Source organism: Eucalyptus grandis, chromosome 7 (genome assembly GCF_016545825.1).
Source record: "Eucalyptus grandis isolate ANBG69807.140 chromosome 7, ASM1654582v1, whole genome shotgun sequence".
In the NCBI taxonomy this organism is placed as follows: Eukaryota; Viridiplantae; Streptophyta; class Magnoliopsida; order Myrtales; family Myrtaceae; genus Eucalyptus; species Eucalyptus grandis.
In genome coordinates this window covers 43,643,156-43,667,299 of record NC_052618.1, presented here as the reverse complement: position 1 = coordinate 43,667,299, position 24,144 = coordinate 43,643,156, and the positions used below count along the sequence as shown (strand labels likewise).

Below are 24,144 nucleotides of genomic sequence, written 5' to 3'. Positions count from 1 at the left end.
AGAACAGCAAAAGCCATTCAGCTTAGTAAGATATGGGGTCAAACTGTAACGTCCCAGACAGCCCTATTCCTTTGTACCACTTATCAGAAGTTCACAGCTGTCTAGTGATCTATGCTCGAAAGTCTTAAGGGCGGCATGACTACAAAGGAGGAAACAACAAAATCATGAAGAGATTGACATTTTCTTGGCTGAGCCACGTCTGCATGACGATTGAATTTTGGTACACCTAACTGTAGATTCTTAGCAATTGTTGAACATATGACCCCAAGTTGTTAAGCTCATATACTGGTGCAAGTCATCCCTAAATACCCCATATCCATCGGTCTTTGGATCATTTTCAGTCGGCTGTGTACTGACCGCCAGATGCTCTACTGTGCATGCACGAGTTGTTCTGTTATGTCTCATGACTTAGGTGAAACCCAGGCAAAATTCTTAGCATCACATCACATTCCCCGGCTCCTGGCCGTGCAATGACTGCCAGATTCTTCAAGGTACAGAACCGTCATGAGGTCCAAACATCGAATCGCCAAGCAGACATTTCTTCAAACACGCGGTTCACAAAACGCATTGCGGTTTGCGAAGCAAGTCCTATGTAATCTACACACGCCCACGCCAAGCATAGCGAAATCTATATAGCAAGGCAGAACTGGGGTTCAACAAAAATGCCAAAGCTTACCTCACTCGGAGTAAGTCCCTGTTGCCGGAGGGAGTGAGCCGCTGGAGAGGGGGTGAGTCTCCGGCGGGAGTGAGTCGCCGGAGGGAGAGTCGCCGGAGAGGAGGCTTTGCTTGCAGCCAAGAGAGGAGAGTGAGAGAGGGAGTGTGAGTTTCGCGAAGGGAGAGAGCGAGAGAGAGTCTTCGCATCAGAAGATGAGAGGCGGACTTAGGGTAAAAAGAGAGCAAAAAAGAGAATTTAGGGTAAACATAGGTCCGGTTACCGGTTCCGGTTCCGGTTCCGGTTCCCAGTTCCAGGTTCCGGTTCCTGGTTCTTTGGTTCAGATTCCTAGTTTCGCCTTTTTTGGTTCCAGCTCCGATTCCTAGTTGCCGGCTCTTCATTTCCTAGTCCTTGGTTTAATTCTACCCAAAAAAACCCATTCGTAAATGTGTTTATAAAATGGTAGAACAACTGGTTTTTGTAATGAAGATACTGGTTAAGGGAATTGAGATGGCAAAAGGGGCTCGCACTGCTGAGGGAACAATGGAGAAAATACTAGTTTTAATTTTTAGAATTGAGAATTGAATTGGTAACCACTAGAACTTGGAACTAGATCAGTTTGGTTCAATTCCCGATTTCACCCGAGACTCATGCTCATCCTTAATTTTCATGATCATTGTTGTTAAATGCATGTCCTTTGCCTTCTATCGTTTTCTCCATGCAAAATTTTTCATAGTATATATGAATATATGTACTGAAAGTCCTAAAAACTTGTTAAAAAAAACGGTCAAGTTCTATAATTTATCAAATTGGTACAATAAAAAACTTCCATTAACTCTATCCAACTTAGCTAAATCGGTTGAGGAGCAACCAAGTACATAAACCAGGGGCATGATGCTTCTCGAGGCATTCATAGCAGCAAAGGCACGTGAGGATAGCAAAGATAGGGCATACAAAGAATTAACGGGCCGTGCTTCGCCGGAACTCGCGATCTCATGCCGGCGAGTTTGATCAAAAGCCTCAGGAACAAAGAATTTCACCTACTGATCCGACCAGTTTGCAGCGATTTTACAATGCAAAATTAGTTAGGCTTCAATCGAGTTTCGTCAAGAGAATGATCTGATGCAAGAACAGGCCGCTGTTAGGTCTCTTTTTCAAGCAATGCATGGCTTTTGATTAGTGTCTTGTTGGGTGTTCTCATGAGGTGGGCATCTCTTACAATTGATACAAAGATTTGGGCTGCTCATACAATTTTTTAAAATTACTTTTTCCTCCCCCCTTACTCAAAGATGTCAACAAATTTACTCCCAGCATTTTCTTTATTTTTGCCCATACGCCCTTCCTCCAAACAACAACATCGGCCTTTCACTGATTTCTATTATTATTCTAAATCCAGATATGTATATATATATATATATTAATAGCTGTTTTCATTTCCTTGTGTTGATGGTGATGGGGAGCCACTTTTCTCAGGTCGGTCTCTCCTCGAAGCCATAAAAAAAAAAAAAACCAGCACCGTTGCTAACCGAAGGCTCCATCTCTCTCTCTCTCTCCCTCTCCGTAACAGCAAACTAACTCCGCCAGTCTCCACCGCCGCGAATGGCCGCCTCCTTCTCCGGCGCCTCTCATCCCGCGGCGGCGATCGGCGGCATTTCACCTGAGGAGCCGTCGCCTTCGTCGTCGTCGGCAGCCCGCGGCCCCGCCGCCATTTCCCTCCCGCACTGAACCCCCCACCACCCGCGCGCGATCGATATGCTCGCCGAGTACTCCCCGTCCGCCTCCGCCGCCGCCGCCGCCGCCGCCGCCGCCCTCGTCCCCCGCCGCCGCCGCGACCTCTACTTCTGCCTCCTCCTCCTCTTCGCCTCGCTCTACTGCTTGATCCTGTACTGTGCCAACTTCGAGAGCTCTCTCGACGCTAGCCTCTCCCCTCAGGTGAGTTCCGTCCCGCTGTCCCTGAGCGGCGTTCGGTGTTTCCGCGTTCGGTGTTTGGCTTGGTCTGCGGCGTGAAGTAGCTTGTTAATTGACTGATTTGTGATTGTCGACTTTGGATTCTGGCGTTCTGCCTTGAGGTTTCCTTTCTCCGAGTCAAGGTGGTTGCGGTTTTGACGTTTCGGTTTGTGATTGCGAAATGAAATGGCGTGAATGTCAGTGAACTGATCGCGATGTACTTGAACAGGCTTTCCCTATCATCGAAACCTTAACTCGACTGATTGCAGTGGTGAATTCAACTGGAATTGTCGGTGCATAACATAGAAGATGTTTTAGCAGCTCTTCTTTCTTGTTGCGGTGGTGTGGAGTTAAGTGGCCTCAGATGCCACGAAGTTCAGGCGTATGTGATTTAGGAATATCTGTACTGAATGTAGAAGGCTTGATGAAGTAACATTGGGATGCAAGTTTAGTTGATAATCCTGCTTGATCGGAAGTTCACCTAGAGAGATTTGAGTACACTGCTATCTAGCTCCACACCAGCTGGACAGCAATTTAGTTGATAATCTTGCTATCTAGCTTCCTTTCTATGGCGAAATGATGCAGTTCAGTGTTAGTTTGGCACCGAAATTTTTCAAGTGCTGTATGCATACTCTCTGGAGCTCCTCAATAGGCACCTCCACCTTCTGTTTTCCCCAAACATCAGTTGACACATTTTCAGAATATCTAGTTATTACGCTTTTGAGAGGCATAAGTTCTCATATGTTCCTTGGTTTGCTGAAAGTGTTGATAAGATTGATGCGAGAAATGCCTTCTTCTTCTTCTTCTTCTGTCTTATAACTTTGTTACATGTGCACTGATGGAGTTAAATGTGCTTTATTCCTCGGTAAAACTATTGTATTTAGTATTCCGAGAAATACAGGCTCGAAAAAGTTTTGAAGAATGCTGCAATGAGAGACAGAACTGTTATCTTGACAACTCTAAATGAAGCATGGGCTGGTCCCAACTCCATCCTCGATCTCTTCCTTGAAAGCTTTAGAATAGGAGACGGAACTCGCAGGCTCTTAAAACATCTGGTCATTATTGCCTTGGACAAGAAGGCCTATCTACGGTGTGTCGCTGTGCATACTTACTGTGTTGCTTTAACAACTGAGGGAGTTGATTTTTCAGCGGAAGCATACTTCATGACCACTGATTATTTGAAAATGATGTGGAGAAGGATTGATTTCTTGCGTTCTATTCTTGAGATGGGCTACAATTTCGTCTTCACGGTATGTGAATATCCATCTCTTTCCTGATATACATTTTATTTGATTCTTGATTGAGCTAATAGAAGTACTGATTATTTCGGCTAGTTTGTTGATGGATGAAAGAGAGAAAGATCACAATCACAATGCATCAAGAAAAATGGAATTTGTGCTTTCATTGTTAAGAAGCAATTTTACTTGTGTTGTAATAGGCTATAGCATGTGTTTGGTGAGAACTAGTTCACTTTTTGTTTGTATTATGCCTAATCCACATGTAGAGAAGTCAATCTACTGATACAAAGTCTCCAACTTAAGATGCCATGCTCAACACAGCTCCTATCTAAGACGGTGGTAGATGTGCTAGGCAGTAAATGAGCTACTCTGGTATTGATATAAGGGGGCACAAATTCCTTCTGCCTCCTATCTTTGAGCAAGTACCTGTCACGATATACTGCTGTTGGTGAAGGTTATTGATAGGAAAAGTCTGTGAGGTACAGAGTTAGACTTAAAAGAATGTTTATTTGATAATGTACAGAAACCAACAATCTCAGATATTTACCTAATAGTATGGTGATATTGGTTAGTTGCTGGTCTGGGAGACTTTGACAGCCTTTAACCTGTCTCCTCACTTGTTGTTAGTGTGCAACATAGGGGTTTGAAGTTTAAAAAAAAAAAAAAGAACATCGGGGTTTGAAATAGTCAAAGGCTAAGAGAACTCACTAAGTCTTCATTTTTTTATGAAAATTGGTAGCGGTTCTGATTCTTAGGTTAATTTGATGCTACTAGCTAAGGATGAGAGCTAGTTTCTGCTGGAAAGCATACATATATAACAGAAAACTGGACAATCCTGGTTTTAGTTTTCAAAGTTAGTACCGCAGTTCTCTTGTTAATGCAAACAGTTATTTTGCATCTCAAAATAAAGAAACATTATAATTATAGCAACAATATAGACTATGACAGATGATGGATGGAGAGACAATGTCCCTTCCAACTTATTAGTTTGTTATTCATTAGATTCTTTTGGGAGAAGTGAGTAGAAAAAAAGTCCTTTGGTGCCAGCCCATATGCAAACTAGCTCCAGAAATAAAATATAGGAAGAATGATTTCTATTGTGGTATATAAATCTATGAGCCACTAAGTTAAACTGTGAATGGTTCGTCTTTCATTAATTTACTCTAAAACTATACACTGCATTGGTATGTGGTGCCAAAACTGGAAATGAAGGAAATTCCTGCAAGGGATAAGAGCAGGTATAGATCTATTTCAAAGTCTAGTACTGGCGGTGCAAATTACCCCACAGATTCAGTTTGTCATTTCTTTAGATTTCTGGTTCGACCTTTCAGATATTGACGCTATTGTAGTTAATTCAAAACAAGTTATAGAAAGATCGGTAATTGTCAATAACTTAACGATTGTAACACCAGCAATTGCTGGAGTATCCTTTCTAGAAGGTCAAAAGGGAAGAAAATTAGTAGTGGTGGCAAGAAATAGAAGGCCCTGTGAGAACATAGAAAGCCGCCCCTGTGCTTAGAGGGCAAAAGGCTCTCAATCAGTTGACACATGCTATTTTCTGGGATTTTGGATCTTTTTCCATGTAATTAATTTTGTCTATGGGTTGCAGCCCCTTGGTCTGTGAGAGGGTATACAAGTTTGAATGGTAACACTGGAAATACTTTAGAATCTTGGGTGACTTGCTTCCTTATACTGAATGATCAGCCTCATCAAATATATTTTTGCTGCAAATGGAGCAATGATTGGGTATCAAAAATCATTTTTGACATAATCTGTTTTTCACAAAATCCTGTATTCCTAGTGAGTACATCAAATGGACATAAATATATCAATGGGCTTGATATTTACTCCTTAGCAGGGCAGATGGGTAGCCGTCCCTTACACTAGGTTCTGGGAAATATGTCTGATAACACACGAGCACACTATTTACCTATAGCTGTCATTATTGGCTGCCTCAAGACAAAATTCAGTACATTATATTCGTGCTTATGAAGCACATTCGAGTCTCAAGAGGAGGAAATGTCTATAGCGTGTGGGAAGATGCCAGTAACCCATCCCTAAAGATTCCCACTCATTTCTCTCTTTCCACTCCCCCTCCACCCACCCAAATAAAAGAGAGAAAAAAATTGTGATGTGACTTTGCTCCCTCTCAACAATCTTTCCTAGCATTGATACCATTTTGGCTTTTTTGAATCCAGGATGCTGATATATTGTGGTTTAGGAACCCATTTCCGAGATTCTTTGAGGATGCAGATTTCCAGATTGCATGCGACCATTTCCTAGGCGACTCTCTTGATATTCAGAATAGACCCAATGGAGGATTTAACTTTGTGAAGTCCAATAACCGGACAATTCAGTTCTACAAGTTCTGGTATTCATCACAGGCAATGTACCCTGGGTACCACGACCAAGATGTCCTTAACTTCATCAAATTTGATCGTTTCATCACAGATATTGGATTGAAAATGAGATTCCTGGATACTATGTACTTTGGGGGGCTTTGTGAACCCAGCAAGGATCTAAATCAAGTGTGCACAATGCATGCAAATTGCTGTTTTGGACTGGACTCCAAGCTTAATGATCTTAGGATGATGGTTCAGGATTGGAAAGATTTTATGTCCCTAACACCAAGGTTAAAGAGGTCACTAAACTTGTCCTGGAGTGTTCCGGACAAATGCAGGTAATTTGGGTCTTTTGAATGTCTACCGGTTTTTGTTAGTGGGTTAATTCCCTCAATCATGTTTTGCAAATTTTTCCTAATGATTATTTTGACCTTATTTTTTTTTTTTTAATTTCTCATCAGTCTCGAAGAACTCATTCAGTATAGTTCACTGCCAAACAATGTCCAATGGTATGGTTCGCCAGTGAACGACGTCGGATGACAAATGCTACTCTAGAGTGGAGTTGTAAATACGCAATCTTTTTGAAGCGAAGGTGTACAATTCACATGTAGAGAAGGTAGAAATTCCTTGTGCAAATTAGCACCTCTATACGCAATCCAACACTCGATGCACTGACATAGTTTCTGGGATAGATTACTTTTTAGTTGTATGTACTTTAGTAGACGCAAACTATTCATCTCTCGAGCCACATGCTTCTTTTTTTGCCCCTTTTGAATGTAATAAAAAGAAGGAAGCGACGTGACTATCCCGAACTCACATTTGAAGGTCAGCAACTCATGTAAGACTGATCCTTCAAATCTTTGATAACGGTGGCTGTGTCATTCAAAACATGTTAATGAATCCTCATCCTCGAAAGCGAGGACTTTCTTGTACTATTTTGTGTTCTGCTCATACTGCATGCAAGATTTTGTTCAGATCCTCTAAGAAGCTCGGAGTGATGCTGCTGCATTTGAAGATCGGTCTCAAACCATCATTGATGTAGTGTGCACGCGTAAGTGGTAAGTCGAAGGGGCAAGAGTTGGCTCTTTTGCCCGATATGTTCGGTAGTTTACTTTCTTGTCTTTCCGGTCATCTGTCCCAAACTTCTGGTATCTCCAATCTCCAATATGCCAACTTGACCAATTGGTTCACACGTAAGTTCGTCGGTCACACCACGGATGGAAATCTCTCTCTCTCTCTCTCTCTCTCTCTCTCTCTCTCTCTCCTGAACTTCCGGTACCTCCAATATGCCAACTTGACCAATTGATTCACGCATAAGTTCGTCGGTTCCACCACGGAATAAGTTCGTTGTTTACACCATGGATGGAAATCTCCCCCCCCCCTCCCTCCTCTCTCTCTGCTGTTTTTAGAATGATTTATCTTGCCGATTGACAGATGAATTTCAAAGGTACTCCGCTGTCTGCATTGTTCCAATTTCACATGGTCACCGAAGATCAACAGGTATTAAGCGGTTCCTGTCAAACAAAACTAAGATCGATGGGAAAGGGTATTGGGGAACTTGAATTCAGCTGTGATATCTGAGTGTACAGGCGGCCGGTTGTCACTTTTGTACAGGTCATCAGTCGCCCTTTAATACATCTATCAATAAACAGAGGCAGTCATAATCCATGCTCTACACGAGATCGATAAAGAGAAAATGTCACGGAAGAGCTGAACTTATGTCATCGACCCCAACTTGTGACATCGATCCTTGTCCAAACAGCAAACCGAAAGTCTTGGTCTGCTTCAGCTGCGAGTACTTTCCCTTAATTCATGCTCGCTTCCTGCTCCCCACGTCTCTATAAAGCATCATTTTCGGAATCTAATTGCTCACGGCTTAGCAGAACACCGTGGTCCCAGATCTCAACGTACCTGTCCATAATTAGTTGCACAGGAGAAGAAATAGGTCGTCTCAGCATACATAGCAAATTCAAAATAAATAAAAATAAAAAATAAAATAAAATAAAAAACAAGTTGAGATCAGATATATCAAAAAAAATGATTTGTCCAATCAAAGCTGTTGAATACCAAAGTTGCTCTGATGGACAATAAAAGCTGATTCTACAAATGATAATTTGATTATTTAGATGTAAACCGGCAGCGCGACTCAGTTCTCAGCTATATATGGATTTTGGAGCACCCAGCCCAGACTCAATGAATTGGATTTGGCTAATATAATATGAGCAGAAACCATTATTTTCTGCAATATTCCAAGCACATAGTCAAAGGATTTATCCTGCGATGCATTAGCCTGTGGACCCTTGAAAATTACAGGAACATCACAGTGGTAAGTATAAATATAATGCAGAAATTTCCGCGATACGGTATTTCAACAAGGGGCGACAATTTATATGATTACGTGATTCCTGGGGTAACAGTACTAAAATATTAATTTTCAGTATTCCGATTGTTGTCATGTTACAAGTAAAATAGGTTGGGTTCCAACATGAAGTTTTCAAGTTTTTAGTTGACTCGGTTTCTTCCAAACTGGAAAGAACTCCATGCACACCCTGTTCTTTTAGGAAGGTTATCAGGAACGTTAATTTCTGAGTATGTTAGGCATACAAAAAACTAAGATAGACATGTCAAGTTGGATGCTGCAGAATATGCTCTGATGCAATTTACATGTGTCAATGCATTTTAAGTTTTCCCCCAAAACACCAAATACCTGTCTCCATTAACTACAATGCACAGGAAACGGCCATGTCGCCATCCATCTTCAAACTGGCCAAACCAAACATCACCAGATTTTGTGTAGAAGCGCCCTTCGCCATTGGCCTTTCCCTTCCAAAAGTTTGCAAACCATCGGTCGCCGGTGTGAAAATAAAACCACCCCTGCAGGTGCATTGAAATGGTATCATTATGTTGCCACACAAGTGACTTAAATAGTCTAACTCATATTCATATCTGGTGAATGAATTTTTAACAATTACTGATCTTATGATGAAAGCAAAACATACGGAACTCAATTTACCTTGAAACTGAAAAAAAGAAAAAAAAAAAAAAAACTGAGTGCAGAATTTAGGAGACAGAGAAATAATTCTTACAGACATCAGCAGACAATACACATGCAATTTCTTACAATAGGTTTAAAATAGGCACATTGCTTGCATCTAGGAAGCATAAGGAAATGTCTCATCTTTCAGTCTTAACAACTCTGAACGTAACAAGCAGGAGAAAATTGTGGAACCATGCTTAAGTCATGTACAAATATAAGTTGTTTTAGATGAAAGCGTGGTTTGCGGTTAAATGCTTGAACACTCTCCTTCACATGTAGGCTATAAATTTCTCCTAACACTGATGCATAGGAATGAATTATACATGGGGGGACATACAAAGAAAGATATTTGAACACAAGATCCATTGTTCTAATGCCATGTAGAAGTTGTGAGACCACAACCAACTTAGTCCAATAGCTGAAGTGGTTAGATAGAGTAGGGGCTTAATATTTAAATGCTGTTACACAAATCAAAACAGCTTCATCATTGAACAGGAATATAACGCTGGAAAGTCTAAATCAGCAAAATAATTTTAACAGAAATTTGCCAACCTTTCCATGCATTACATCGTCCCTCCAGGATCCCTGGAACACATCCCCATTGCTGAAGCAATACGTACCAGAACCAGACCTCTTACCATAGCGCCACATACCATCATATATGCTTCCATCACTGAGAACCAGACGGCCCTATACATATTAATTCATGCACCACAGTCATATGCTTTCCTCAAGTATGACAATAAGTACAGCAAAGCCTTCTTGGGTGCAGTACCTTTCCTTCAGGAAGACCACCCTGGCATCGTCCTCGGTAGGTACCTCCTCTATATTTCATCTCCACGTTAGGATTCCATGTTTTTTGAGAATATCGTTCAGCTTCCTGCAGCAGAACTAGAACCTTGAATGGAATCCACCATGATCTTACTATGGATAGTAAGATGGTGCGGTTACGTTGAACTGTGACCTCTTACAATGGATAGTAGCATATTACTATGGAAGGAGACATAATCAAACCTATGCTAATAGAAAAAATTCCAGTTGCACAATACAAAATTAGAGGACACAATCTGTCCTCTTCCTTAGGATCCATCACACACCTTAAAGGCCTACATTATTAATCTCTAACAGAACTAAAAAGTGGAGAAAAAGAAATAAATAAGCATAAAGGTTAACATCAGTTTTTCAACAAAGAAGTTTCTGTTCATCTTTATATTCAATACCAAATCCAGGCAAGCCAATTTCAGTTCAATTAGACTATCACTGCATCAAAATTTCAGCAAACAACAATATCTGAAGTAAGAGGCATTTAATCAGACATGCTCGAGAAAAGAAGATACATGATATATCTTCGATATAGTCACTTCTCTTGATCACTCTTCAAGATCAAGAAAATAAAATGTTGTTCTGGCTGGATGCAAAAGATGCTTCTTGTGCCCACTTTATGGCAAAACTGAAAAACAAAACACTGCTCAAAACAATTTCTAGTGCGTGATTTGAAGAAAAAAGATTACCAACATCGACGCTGCACGAGCAGAAAGATTTCCTTGTTTCTGGTGAACATCTGGACGTTTTCCCTGTATCAACGTTGACGCAAAATCCTTCACTGCTCCAAACCCTACATCAGCCAACCCACTCCAAGAAGATGCACTTGAATCATCAATTGGTTGGGCTTCCACAACATTATCAATTTCCTGAATTCCATTTTGCACTGAATTTGCAATATTCTGATTGTCTTTCAGCTCATTTGAAGGCTTTACACCAACTGGAAGCTGAAAGATGCTCATGGTATTGAGCTTTGAACTTGAAGAGTCATGTGCCCTTTCTCTTGCCCACTCCTGAGCCACCTCATATCCAGGTGTGAAGTTCCAAGAGTTGAGTGGCTCTCTTTGAAAGGATGGACTTCCTAACAGTGCATTTAAACCAATTTAGTTAAGAAAATTCACATATAGAGTCTAACAAGCAAGTAGAGGAAGACAACATGCACCGCATTCAGATTTTACGTGTTAAAATTATTTCCTAATTACCAGTGCATAAAGTAATGTGAGGATATCATCCAAGAGTACTTGTATGTTTTACCTTCAGGAAGTTGACCATCCAAAATTTGCAACTCTGCATTGCTCTCTGAGAATTGAAATTCGTCTTGTTCATATCTTCTGCGTTGTATCCATCAAAAGAAGGAATATAAAATTCACGATTTTATAGCCAGACAGCTAAAGCTGACACAACGAAAAAGCTCTCATACCTGGATGAATGGATTTCATTGTTTTCTATTTTGGCGGATGATTCAGGCTCTCCAGAATCAAGCACAGATCCTTGTCCTCTACCATTTACAGCTACACCACTTTGCTCGTCATCTAAGTCTAGCACATTTGTCACTTGAGAAGGATCTGTAGTTTCAAATGAACCTTTCCCCTGACCTCCGTTTAATTGTGGTTGTTGCTTTCCAAAAAGATTGAAGACAAAAGGGAAACTTTGAGCTAGTCTGGACAGTATGCTGCTCTTCCGAGGGTTCCGATCTCCATGACTAATTAGATGGTACAGGAGTCAAAACTCAAAAATAAGAGATAACTTCGGCAACAACTCCCTAAGTCTTGATATAAAGTTTCTGCTGATAGAGATGCTAACAGTAGAAAGAAGCAAGGGAAAACTGTGCGCTCATTCCGATCCAAGGACAGAAAAACTATACTTTCTTTTTGAGGAGAACAGAAAAACCCCACTTGACTCACTAATAAGTTTAACTGCAGAAAAGATGAGTGGAAAAAAAATAGTTGCCAATAAGAGACTTAATCCAGTTCAAAATGATCAGAAGTGATGACTACTGAGTGAAAATCTCTAATAATGCCAAAATGATTCTTTTTACAGATTAACACGCATCAACAGAACTAAGAATGTCCACCTTACCAAAAAAAAACAGAACTAAGAATGTCCACTAAACTCTAAAGCCTCTGTAACGCTGGAGTAGTGTCATTAATCAATAACATTTTGCCCTTAAACTATATCAATGAAGGCAAGTTGACAGTCCCTTTTCAATAGATGGAAATTAGTTCAAAATGATAAAATACCAAGGCAAATGCAACATATAGAGCTTTTGATATTCCATTAGGACTCTTACCCTACAGTAACAACTGTTGTTACCAGCACGTTCGCCTCCAAAGTAGGCTCCTGAACCACAGAAACAATAACTTCCTTTTGGTATCCTGTAACTTGACGAAAAGTTTCTAGAAAGGCTTTTAGATTGAGTTGGTTGCCAGCTGAACTGGTTAGGATGCATATGACCATCCCATTAAAATCCTGTAACCAAAGAAAAGGGAAGAAAGAGGTAGCAAACATTTAGCAGATACTTTTACCAAAAAAAAAAAAAAAAAAAACATTTAGCAGATATATTAAAGCAGCATGTGAGAAAAGAAGACAATTAAATTCATCACAAAATTGTATTTCATTATTGTTGATTTTCCCATTGAGAGAATGGAAAGGCTTGGGTTGCCAAGCTGCCTGCTGCACTTGAAACGCCAAGTTTCCATTTAAATTATTTTCATATTAGGTAAATGAACATCAGCATTACCTTGAAACCACGACTAAGAAATGGGCAATCATATATCGCTTGCAAAATTGACATTTTAATGTTGTAACCACTACCAAATCCAATCTTTCCTTCTTTGCATCTTTCCAGGACCTAACAGAGTTGCAAAGACATATCAATGAAAGGCAAAAATATTAAATATAACAAACAAAAAGATTAGTGATTTAGAGCAACTAATGACTTCTTATATCATGTCCTAAAGAGAGAGCGGCGAGACAACAGTAAGAAAGCTAAAAAAGGAATCATCAGAATCAGATATAAACAAGAGCATGTATCGGAACTTACTTTCATGACCTCAGTAATATTCAGTTCTTTCATACTGTTCTGCGTCAAGTCTAAATGCTTCTTGTGGACATCCTGAAAATACCAGGTGCTAGAAAATGAAAGACAAAATCACCGATTCCAGGAGAGAGACAATGAAATAGAGAGGGAAACTTACAGATGTAAGAATAGAGATGGCATTTATAGCCAAGAGAACTGCATTATTTGCCGTTCTCACAGCCTCATCAAGCGTAACCAAATCTTTTTGCAGGAGCAGGTCAGTGTCAATATCTGCAAGACTACATTCCATAAGTCGGAACCATTTTGAGCTTAAGAAGTGACTATAAGTGATGACAAGAGGAAATGTAGACTAAGAAAGTTTCAATTGATGAGATCTGCAGGTTTTGGAGTTGAAATTAAATGGATTACCACAGGACATCAATTTAAATTCCTTACCACAGCTCTAAGCGATAGATGGTTAATTTCTCCCATTGTATACCTCTTATATTAAGATTGAGCAAAATGAGTCAAAGTAGCTTAGTACATCTATAAACAGAAGATAATGACAAATGGATGTCCGAAATAATATAATTGCTCCTTTGACCAAACGCTATATTAAGTCCTCTGCTAACTTATATTACTAAAACCCATTTTCAAGACCAAGGAATAATAGCTAATTTGTTCTAGCAACCTCCTCAATAATTCTAAACCGTTTTGCCTCAGGACAATACCAGCTTAAACTCACAAGCATTTATCAATTAGACAACAGGCAGCCAAAATAACTCCAGACAACTAAATCTTATTTTATCACAATATCTAAGAATGTTATTACTAAAAGGACAGAAAAATTTACTCACTTATGCTAAAAGTTGTAAGCTCTTTAAGTTTGTCAACCAAATCTTTGACCTGCAGAATAATTATGTAAGCAAAAGAATTAAAACACCAACCATGAACGCTTAAAAGAAAAAAGAAAATCTGTCATTTGCAAGATTAGCAATAAAGCCCTATTTGGAGAATCCAACAAATCTATACCCATCATCATTACTCTCCATGATGTTCTTTAATCTTTTCCAATTCAGACTTTTCAAATACTGAGCATGATATGTACAAAAAGCAGATGTTACCTCATCTTGCCGCCTTCTTCCTTCAAAGCTGAAAGGTTTCAGGAAAACAGCAACTGCAAATCCATTTGCTGATTTGACTTGTCTCAGAATATCCCAGGCTATAGTATGATCCGAGCCATATCCTGCACTAGCAACCTATCAAGAGAAGGGAGAAAAGAGGGAACATCAGCAGCAGTACAAGAATCTAAGGACAGTCATTAACACAATCAGTATATGATATTGTCTCGCTGAAAAGAAGGATTTAAGGTAACCTTAAAATATCATAAGCACATTTCAAAGGCATGTCCCGTTAAAATATTACTAGCAACTTAAGTCCTAATATGATGGCATACCCACTGTGCACTTTGATATGTGCTTATATTCAGAGAACCATGCTACACTCCTCCATTCGGCTCCAATGGTTTTTCTAGATGCAATTTGTAAGCCTTCCATTGAAGATTTCAATTTCATAGCACATATATAGCAAAAGAGTCTCAACAGGTGGATGCAGGGTTTGTAGAGTAAGAACTGGTTATGGACCAAGTGCTAGATATAAAGGGTCTAATCTACCACAAAGATGTCCCCAAGTGAATTCTTCTATAAGTTAAAATGGAGACACACGACACGATAAAGCGTGAAGCTGTCATATTGGGAAAAAATTAACCCACTTCGTGGTATCTGCTTCATGTTACCATAATTTGTGCAAGCTTAATAGGAAGACTTGAACTGCCTTCATAGAAAATAAACCGTTATAACCTTCAAAGTGCATACAGGGTATGTCATCATATTGATTATATAGAAAGCATAGCAGAATGACAACAGAATCCTCACAAAGAAAGAGTTCTAACTTATAGTTGAGGAATGTACAAACAAGAATTATAGCCTTTGGAGAAGACTGCATGATATGTGGAGCTTCCACAAGACTGGGAGAAGCATCTGCAACAAACAAATCAGGTTTTTATGATATAATCAGCAGAAAAGAAATGTTTATGCAAATACTTCCCCCAATGTGCAATGAAGATGGTTCAACGTAAACTGCCACACTGAATATGCAGAGTAACAATCCCAAAGTATCATTATCAGACTTAAATTTTTCCCATAGCATTGCTGTGAAGCTAAAGCTAATTCACTTGTTTTTCGCACCGTATACTTAAAGCCATTGCAATTTACAACCTACATCTAAAGCCATAACCCAGCAAAACCTAAATTTTGAGGGAATCAGATAAAAGTTCATCAACTAGATAAATTCCAAAATTACTGGTCAGGGATCTGTTACTTCTACAGAAGCATGAGCAGTTCATTGGAAGCGGATTCCCTTATTATTCGTGGAGCTAGAAACTAAATGAGAAATTAGCTTTTCCTGTCTTTATAATGCTGTCTCTGATTTTCTTAGTTAGAAGTTGAATCCCCTTTTTTCACAGGTCAAGAGATCACAGAGAAAGGCTTTTTATCATAATGGTGCCTTTGCTTTACTTGCCTAAACAGAAGCAGAGAGATCCTCCCAGGAAAACTTAGAAGACTTCCAAAAATTGAAAATTTAAGTCGCCTTCCTTTGACATGAAATTTTCCAATCACTCATCGATCAATAAACAGGTGTATAGATGAAAAAACAAATTAGAAGACCAAAAAGAAGCCCTCTTACTCTTAAGTGGATGTATTAACAGCAAAAAAAGTTTTATCAAATTCTAGCATAAGAAGTTCTAGTATGGCACCCACCCCGCGGTGGACGAGATAGTTCGCGCCTTGCCCCTCAACCGGCAGGGAAGAGGTTTGAAACTTCTCACCCCCATTGCGCGACTCACCTACGGCCCGTGGGAGGTGGGTCCCTGCGGGTCGCCCCGGGTTTACGCCGCCAGCTGTCAGCTGTACGGCGGTTCCCGGGTCACCAAAAAAAGAAAAAAAGTTCTAGTATGGCTACTTCTCTTTTCTTTGTTCTTTTTTTTTTTTTTTTTTATGACATACAATTCTAATTTGGCTATTCAATCTTTGAAATTTTGAGTACTTCATCCCCTCAGGCTAAGAAAAAAAGAACCAACTTCAGACATAAAGGACACAGTAACCTAATTGACTGGTAAATCAGCAAATTGAAGCATCTTTAGCATTCCAGGCATGTAAAAAAGTGGTATTCAAGCATCTAAGGGTGTTTAAGATGGTATTAGCAAAATAGGTACTCCATAGTTTTCATGCTGAATCCTTGAAAAAGATGACTGGTGCTATATATTTGTAGATGAAAAAGATGAGAAGAGAATCGACCTTCATCATTTATAATAAAAGAAGATAGAAATATGTTATGTTACATGAGTTGCATCCCATTTTGCCTCAACTACTGAATGCCAAATGAAGAAACCATTTTCAGTTGCAGTATTGACAGTGATCCATTCATGAACAAAAACTCCCTCTCACATCGGACATCTATGACTGAACTTTAACTGCGATTATAACAAAGAGTTTGCATGATTCCACCTATAAATTTTAAGCAATTAAATATCCAATCAGCCATTCTGTTTTATCACTAAACAGAACTCACTGGATTAGAAGCCAATCTAAAGATTCAAAAAAATAGGAACAGATACGATAGGATCAGTGTGGAGAACCAGATATTGAACCTTTGTCAAGCATCCGCTGCTGTAGTTGCACCTTCGTTGGATCATTCCTTATAATATTCCTGCAAAATAGTAGCTTTCTAGATGATGTACTGGAATATAACATGAAAAAATTGGGAATGTTCTAGCTAATCGGCACCTCTCAATAAAGAACAATAATTAATGCATTCAATCACCAGAAAAATTCTCTGATCCAGGAGTTGCCACTTTCTGTGTTAAATAAAATCAAAGTTCCCTTCCTAAGTTACTACAATGGTAGTTCCCCTATCAAAGATCCTGGCATTTACCAAAAATCTATCAAGTCCAGCAAAACATGTGTGGTGACATATGATTGCTAAATGCAGTAGGAATTAAATTGGAAAACCATCTTGAATACTGGCTGAGCTGAACATGCGACCTTCTACAAGTCAATCAATTTTGGGTTTCATAATGTGCACTTTGATTCACGCCAATGATTTTTGACTAAGCGAAACATGCCTCCTTCCGTAACTCCATTGTGTCATTTCCATCACCTCGGGAGTCCAAACTACTGGGTAAGCAGCTCCGATGGACTACCACCCCAATGGATCCAAGTCCAACAATGTCAAATAGTGATATAGTCCATAGAAAGCTCCAAACAGACTACCACTTTCAGTCTTGGACATATAACCTAACCACAAGTTCATATCTTCTGAGGCGTTTCATTTCGCAAATGTCACTTCAATATGAGACTCTCATCCTCGTGGCTATACTTTCATGTCAGGAAACCTACGGGCTACCGCTCATTGATCCTAAGCAACGTTACAAGGAACGAACCTATCCAGATGAAACTTTTACACATACAACATGCACTCTTTCAACTACTACTCTCATACTAAGACAACCCAACACCATTCCAAACAGAGCATTGAAGTGTCACCAGAATTCAGAGAAGATGAATTAAAAAACAGAAACGGGTATTACCAGAAACGCACGGATTCGAATCCAAAAGGCGAGTCCAGGCAGAAATCAAGAACGGCGTCCTTCCGGCTGCCAACGCCAATCACCTCCACGAACCGGGCATCGCCGCCGCCGCCGTCGCCCACCTCCTCCTCGTCCCCAACACGCTCCCCGCTCAATCTAACCCGAACCCAGAACGGCGCGACGCCGGCACCGGAAACCTCGCGCCGCTCCCCTGAATACCCGCGTCGACGGCGAGGGAACGGAGGGAAGGCGAGGGAATGGGGTGGCAGACGACGGAGCGAGGGGCGAGGCGAAGCGGCTCGGCGGGTCGTGGCGGGGTCGAGGGGGAGGCGCAGCGAGCGGGACATGGCCGGACAATGCGGCTTCCGGGTCGGGTCCCTTCAGGCGAAAGATCCGACCTTTGGTGCGAAGCGGAAGCGGAAGGAGTGGTTCGTCTCTTTTGCTCAGAGCTGAACTGTCTTTGTTGATATCTTTTCAACCGGCAAGAATTTTTGTACCGGAAAAAGTAGGGGTTGAGAGAGGTTATTTTCAATGGATCCAAGATTCGATTTTGAAAGCCTATTTGAGTATCATGTACATGTTTTGAAGGATCCGAGGGGCTGTTTTTGGTACGTACCAAATAGTATCCGATTCTAATTTTTTTTGTTCCCAAGAATAGTTTTGGAATAGAATTGCATTTGATAAAAATTTCGTTCCCGAGAACACGATTTGAAGTAGAATAAAAAAAAAAAAAGTTTATTCTTGTTCCAAAAACAAATCTGAGAATCAAAATCAACTCTTCTTTTTCTCTTTTCTTCTTTTTCATCGACCGCCATCCTGCGACTGCCACCCGCCGCCACCGGTCACCGACAACCAATCCAACAAGCTCGCTAGAGGCTCACCAAGCCAAGGCGAGGTTCGGCGAGACCCGCTTGGCCACCGACGGGGCTGGGCGAGCCTCGCTAGGGCTAGCCAGCCTCATCGAGGCCGGGCAAGCCTCGTGATGCCCACCCGTCGGGAGGCCAAGCGGGCCTCTCCCGGCCCTAGCGAGGCTCGGCCAAAGAGGGCCGACGATGCTCCAATGAGGTCGCCGGCCCTCATCCGGCGACCGGCCACAAGAAGAAGAAGAAGAAGAAGAAGAATAAGAGAAAAAGGAAAAAAAAAGTAAAAAATTTATTTAAAAATTAAAAGAAATTGATTTGGAACGTAATTAATGAAGACGGTATCAAACGCAATTCTATTCCGAATAAAAAAATTTGAACAATTATCAAACGGTTTAAAATGCTTTAGAAATTGTTCCCGGAAACAGAATAAAAAATAATCATTTTTTATCAGAATTTGTTTCCGGGAGTAGAATCATTACCTATAAGTGTTTTGTATAGGACATGAGTCGAGTTCTGAAATTGGACGAAATCAAGATCTTAAAAGGTTGGTACTAAAAATCAAGATCATATGGAGATCAAAGGAAAAGTAGAGAAATTGGATATGAGTGAAAGAAAGTTCGATTGGCGACGAGGGTGGCCAACTTCCTTGTACTCTTGTTGATGCTTAGAAGTGATTCTCTCTCGCGATCGTGCACGTGCGCACATGTACACATTTAAGGATACTCTTGTCTTTATTAATTTCTCCTTCAAAGTTTAACTATAAAGTGAGGGTCGATGACCATGGCCAAATTCCGAAGAAGCCAGGGACCCCTGCTCACCCAAACAACCCTGCCAACCACCCCTGGCCCCCTCAGACCATTTCTCGTTAGTAATATATATCAACTTTTGCCACCCAAGCCGTGCTTTGGGTGTGTTTGATTGGACTTTTGGAGGAAGCCATTGGAAAAATGTAAAGGATTTTAGGTTGAAGAAACTTTTTCAAAATTAAATTGTAATTTGAAAGTTCATTACGAAGTATCTTTGAGCAAGGTGGAGTTTGGAGAGATTATATTTACAAAGGACTTTTGTGATAAAAAAAAAATTATCAAAAGAAAAAAAAATTAGCCGGCAAGGCAGCGGGCGATCAAAATATATTGCCGGCGGCCGACATTTTACTTAGGCAGCCCCGAAGACGACTAGGGAGGGCTACCTGAGGTCGAGCGACCCTCGAAGACCACCAGCGAAGGCCACCCAAGGTCGGGCAACTCCGCCATGACCTCCCACAACATTGCCACCCCCTGCCACAACCTAGATTCAGAGGCGCGAGGTCGTGCAACCCTGTCGCGACCCAGATTCGAGGGTGGCGAGGTCACGCAACTCGCATGACCTAGATTGAGGGTGGCAAGGTCCTCCCGCAACCCCCCCCCTAAAATTTGGGTCGCAGTGAGGTCGGTGACCCAGACCTCACCACGACCCAAATGGTGTGGCAGTCGCACCACCCTCATGGCGACCACATCTAGTTGCGACCCGATCTGCAACTAGATGGGTCACACGAACCCAGCAACCTCTGTGCGGAGGTCACAGTGCAACGAGTGCGACGGTTGTCGGCAACTGCCCTACCCTTCGCCGGTGACCACTCATGGAGAAGAAGAAGATGAATAGTGAGGGCAAAATCGGAAAAACAAAAAACTAACAAGGATAATTTAGGAAGAAATTTTTTTTATTTACCCCCTCAGCTTGGCATGCCGAGAAGGCTAAAAGCCCAAGGCAGCCCTCAACCCACCTTAGGCTTGCCTTGGGCTTTCAACCCTGTGAATTTGGCATTTTCCAAATGGGGTTTGAAAACATTTTACCAAACACCCCTAAATTGGCCCCAGGATCTTTAGGGGTTCAAAGTGGCTTCTCAATACCATTCCCAAACACACCCTTTGTCAAACTAATGAGTGCTTATGATGAATAGGTGGAGAACACAATTGCACAATCTGTACAACTTAAAAGACTTAGATTGTATGGAAAAAAACAATTAGAAAAATAAATCACGTATACTACAAAATTCCGAATATCAAACTTGTATTAGACCTATTGAAATAGGTCATAGACGCATTTCATAACCCACATTTGATGGGTTAAGTTATTATATGGATTAATTATGTTTAGTAAATGATTATTAATGGGTTTAAAATGACAAAGCCCAAAAAAGTTATGAATATTAAATGAATTCACAGTTTAACTAAACCCAACTTATCTCTTGACTCTTTCTTCACCCTTTATGAGAAAATTTTAGACTCTTTAGATTGTTACAAGTTAAGAGAAGTCTTGGTGTGCTCACAAAATGGGCTTGACTTCATTATTACTAAAAATATTAAGACAGCTTCTTTTTTTCCATTATTTTTTGTTAGATGTTGGAATATATATTTCCTTGGTTGCATTGCCATTGTTATATTTATATAACATCTCAATATGTGTTCTTGTCATTGCAATCCAAAGTTAGCATAAAATCTTCTCCTTCAATGTCTTACATTCCATTTAATTAAAAATTCAATTCCTCACATTCTGTGTTGCTATGATTTATAAATTTAATACAAAGCACTAATTTTTGTATTGATTCACAATCTATTATTCTTCACTGTGAATCAATACAAAAATTGAGAATTCTATGCAATGTTGAAAGTCAATTCTCTAACATCTTATGATCGAAATAATGATTTTATCCAAATAACATATATACATGAAGAGCTTAAAAGTGGTTAACAAGGTGAATGCGAATTTTCATAGATTAAAATAAATATGAAAATATTTTAGTAAATGAGTCGAGTTAGATATCAATGAGTTAGGTATACTATAGATCACTAAATTTATATTGTATATAAATGGGTAAAACAAATCAAAAGGATTAATTTAGATCGGACCATCTTCGACTGAATCCAATTTAAACCCGACCCAATACTAACAGCCCTAACTTGTCCGTAACCCTAATAAATACAATTCTTTTGGTTCCAGGAGAAAGGGGAAAACAGGCCGAGAGCATAGCCAACGGTTCCTCCCACTCTCGGACAGAAATGGAAGGCTCGAGGGGAATTGTTTCTGTTCATTTCCCCCGACGTACTTGTCGTATTCATGGACAACAGTTGGTAATTGGAGGTGCCCACACGACCGTCCCACGCCTTGTGGGGGCAATTCCGTACGTCTGATTCCCACCCTTTTAAGGCATCGAGATTTTCTCTTTATCCCCTTTTATATCCATGTCAATTCTCAATTATTGGTTTACACACCATGTTGGACTTCTAATCGTTCCAGAATATTAACAAAAGGCGAAGTATAAAAATAAAAGGGCACAAATTTATGACCTCGGAATAGTTTTTTAACCGAATTTTTGAACATAAAAACGAAAGGACACATTTATGCTTTAAGACAATTTTGGCTTCTATTACTTTGGTGGCCGACAAGTGTCAAAGATCGTCAACATGTCGGATTCACATTGCACAACGTGCCCTCATGCCAATGGACGAAGTATCTAGAGCAGACAAATGAACAATGGTTTTATGGACAGAATGATTTAATAGACGCTAGAACGATACAACTTTGCATCGGTAAGATGATCCAGCCCACTCGTTATTGCTTTCAATAAGCACTATTGCAGAATGTAAAGACAATGATATGGTTTTGTTCACTTCTAACACTATTTATGTACGTTAAAACAAAATAGGACAAAATTGTCCCATTGGTATACAAATATGCCTTTTCTCAAGACATTGGAAACGTTTTTGTGCTAGAGTAATCTTATGGCCATAAGTTTATGCCTTTCGCAAGACATTATCTAATTGGTCTTATATCTATAGTACAAAAATCAATGCATTTTTAAATATTTAAAATTTTCCAATTTAATTATAAATCTTTATAAAAATTCCAATTTAATCATTCCGAAATTTTTTTATCAAAATCAATATGAAAAACTACATTAGAATTTCGCACAAAGGTTGAGAATTTAGAACCAACCGCATAATTTCCCTTTGAAAGTAGGTACTACAATTGTTCTACGGATAAAAATTCGTGTCATTTTTTATTTTATTTTTATGTTTAGGCTAATAACAAAAGAGTGTTTAATTAAAAGGGTATTGCCTAAATCAACTTATATTTTCTTATATTCTATCTAATCTAAATCTTGTGACTCACTTAGTTTGACTTTTTTTTTTAATCGGAAATTTCTAAAATTTCACAACACTCAAATGTTGGCACGCAAGTTCATGAATTTTTTTTCCCATAATTTTCTGAAATTTGAATAAAATTTAATTGTTAAGAAAAAATAGAAAAAGGTATGGTTATGCAAACAAATGTAATTGTAGTCTAAAAAAGAAAAGACTGAGGGTGCATTTGGTTTAGAATTTGGGAAAAGCTTTTGGCCCAATGTAAAGGCTTTTAGCCTAAATAGTTTTGAGGAAATGCAAAACTATTTGGTAAACATATATTTGGAAAGTTATTTGAAGTGACCAAATTAAGTTTTTTATTATTATTTTGTTTAAATTTGAGAAAAAAAACAATGATTGTAACTTTTATATTTTTGCATTGAGAGTAATGTAAAAGAGATGTATTATCAAATTTATAAATAAATAAAAAATCACATAAAAGTACCTTTCTCAACTAAAGAGAGAGCATTTCATTATAATAAACATGATAACATATGTCCCTAAGAAACGAATGAGTTATTCTTCAATATTACAAACCTACTTTAACGACTTTGTAAACTCATAATACCCAGTAAGGCTAAGAGCCTACTTCCACATATCTAGCGATGCTATTGCCATCATTTATTCTTCCACCGAAATCATAACCAAATCCCGAATACGCTAATGGGACAACCAATATAAGTCAACTATCGTGCCCAAATCTTACGAACCTCTACAAACAAGAGAAATTTATAAAGTTGGCACTATACTACTAGATAACCAAAACCTTTTGATCATCATTACCGGTAACAAAGTCTTGCACGAATACTCACAATCTCTCGATTTAGATCATTCAAATAACACAATTTTATCTATCATAGTTCCACCGAAAATAGCAACTACTTAAGATTCATCTTTTGTGATATTCATCTTTTGTTGCAACATTTTCAAGCCATCATAATCAACCCTTTACACATTTTACATTAGTGTATTTGCTCCTTGAAGTGATCTGCAAGAAAAAAAATCATATGATTATTCAAATAGAAGCTAAACAATAGGCAAGTGCACTCAAAATGCAAGCATATATAATTGACACTTGAAAATCAGCATTGCCGCATCCTCTCTCACATGTGCTCCTGGCTCATAGGAAGAGAATATGTTGAACCAAACACACACACTATCTCCCTTATAAAGAAACTATAAGATATGCGTTATAAGGCAACATATCGGAAGAACAGTTGGTGGGACAAGAACAAGTAGATCCTTTCTCCCATTCCCAATGTGCATGGTGACATAACTTGACCCATTCTTGACATAAGGGAAAATTGACCAAAAATTGTTAAACCTATTGTACCGTGATCAATTTGGTCATAAACCCTTTAATTTTGCTAGTTCAATTCTAAACCTTTTTTACGATTTGCCAATTTAATCATC

At 39.5% G+C, this 24,144-nt stretch overlaps 2 protein-coding genes across 2 annotated transcripts; one reads left to right on the top strand and one right to left on the bottom strand.

Annotated features, from left to right (window-relative positions):
* Positions 1 to 2,160: 2,160 nt before the first annotated feature.
* LOC104453611 (uncharacterized protein At4g15970) lies at positions 2,161 to 7,111 on the top strand. Its single transcript, XM_010068216.3, has 4 exons — positions 2,161 to 2,584; positions 3,484 to 3,849; positions 6,036 to 6,517; positions 6,641 to 7,111. The coding sequence occupies exons 1-4, from the start codon at positions 2,405 to 2,407 to the stop codon at positions 6,717 to 6,719; spliced, it is 1,107 nt and encodes a 368-aa protein (XP_010066518.1). The 5' UTR covers positions 2,161 to 2,404; the 3' UTR covers positions 6,720 to 7,111.
* A 601-nt stretch (positions 7,112 to 7,712) lies between these two features.
* LOC104453610 (protein ACCUMULATION AND REPLICATION OF CHLOROPLASTS 3) lies at positions 7,713 to 18,181 on the bottom strand. The gene is made up of 16 exons (XM_010068215.3): positions 17,706 to 18,181; positions 16,767 to 16,825; positions 15,032 to 15,096; positions 14,182 to 14,316; positions 13,915 to 13,963; positions 13,236 to 13,348; positions 13,082 to 13,153; positions 12,779 to 12,889; positions 12,329 to 12,507; positions 11,459 to 11,740; positions 11,293 to 11,369; positions 10,728 to 11,119; positions 9,992 to 10,096; positions 9,769 to 9,906; positions 8,887 to 9,053; positions 7,713 to 8,090 (listed from the first exon to the last, which is right to left on the bottom strand). Exons 1-16 carry the CDS (start codon positions 18,050 to 18,052, stop codon positions 8,018 to 8,020), a joined length of 2,364 nt encoding a protein of 787 aa, XP_010066517.2. The 5' UTR covers positions 18,053 to 18,181; the 3' UTR covers positions 7,713 to 8,017.
* Between the last annotated feature and the right edge of the window lie 5,963 nt (positions 18,182 to 24,144).

What these genes read in the sequence shown, in the direction of transcription:
- LOC104453611 (XM_010068216.3), top strand. Translation starts at nt 2,405, where the DNA reads ATGCTCGCCGAGTACTCCCCGTCCGCCTCCGCCGCCGCCGCCGCCGCC. An exon ending in ACGCTAGCCTCTCCCCTCAG is followed by an intron (nt 2,585 to 3,483) that starts GTGAGTTCCGTC and finishes TATTGTATTTAG; the next exon opens with TATTCCGAGAAATACAGGCT. An exon ending in AGTGTTCCGGACAAATGCAG is followed by an intron (nt 6,518 to 6,640) that starts GTAATTTGGGTC and finishes ATTTCTCATCAG; the next exon opens with TCTCGAAGAACTCATTCAGT.
- LOC104453610 (XM_010068215.3), bottom strand. Translation starts at nt 18,052, where the DNA reads ATGTCCCGCTCGCTGCGCCTCCCCCTCGACCCCGCCACGACCCGCCGA. An exon ending in ATATTACTGAGGTCATGAAA is followed by an intron (nt 12,890 to 13,081) that starts GTAAGTTCCGAT and finishes CAACTCTGTTAG; the next exon opens with GTCCTGGAAAGATGCAAAGA. An exon ending in GTGGTCTTCCTGAAGGAAAG is followed by an intron (nt 9,907 to 9,991) that starts GTACTGCACCCA and finishes TAATATGTATAG; the next exon opens with GGCCGTCTGGTTCTCAGTGA.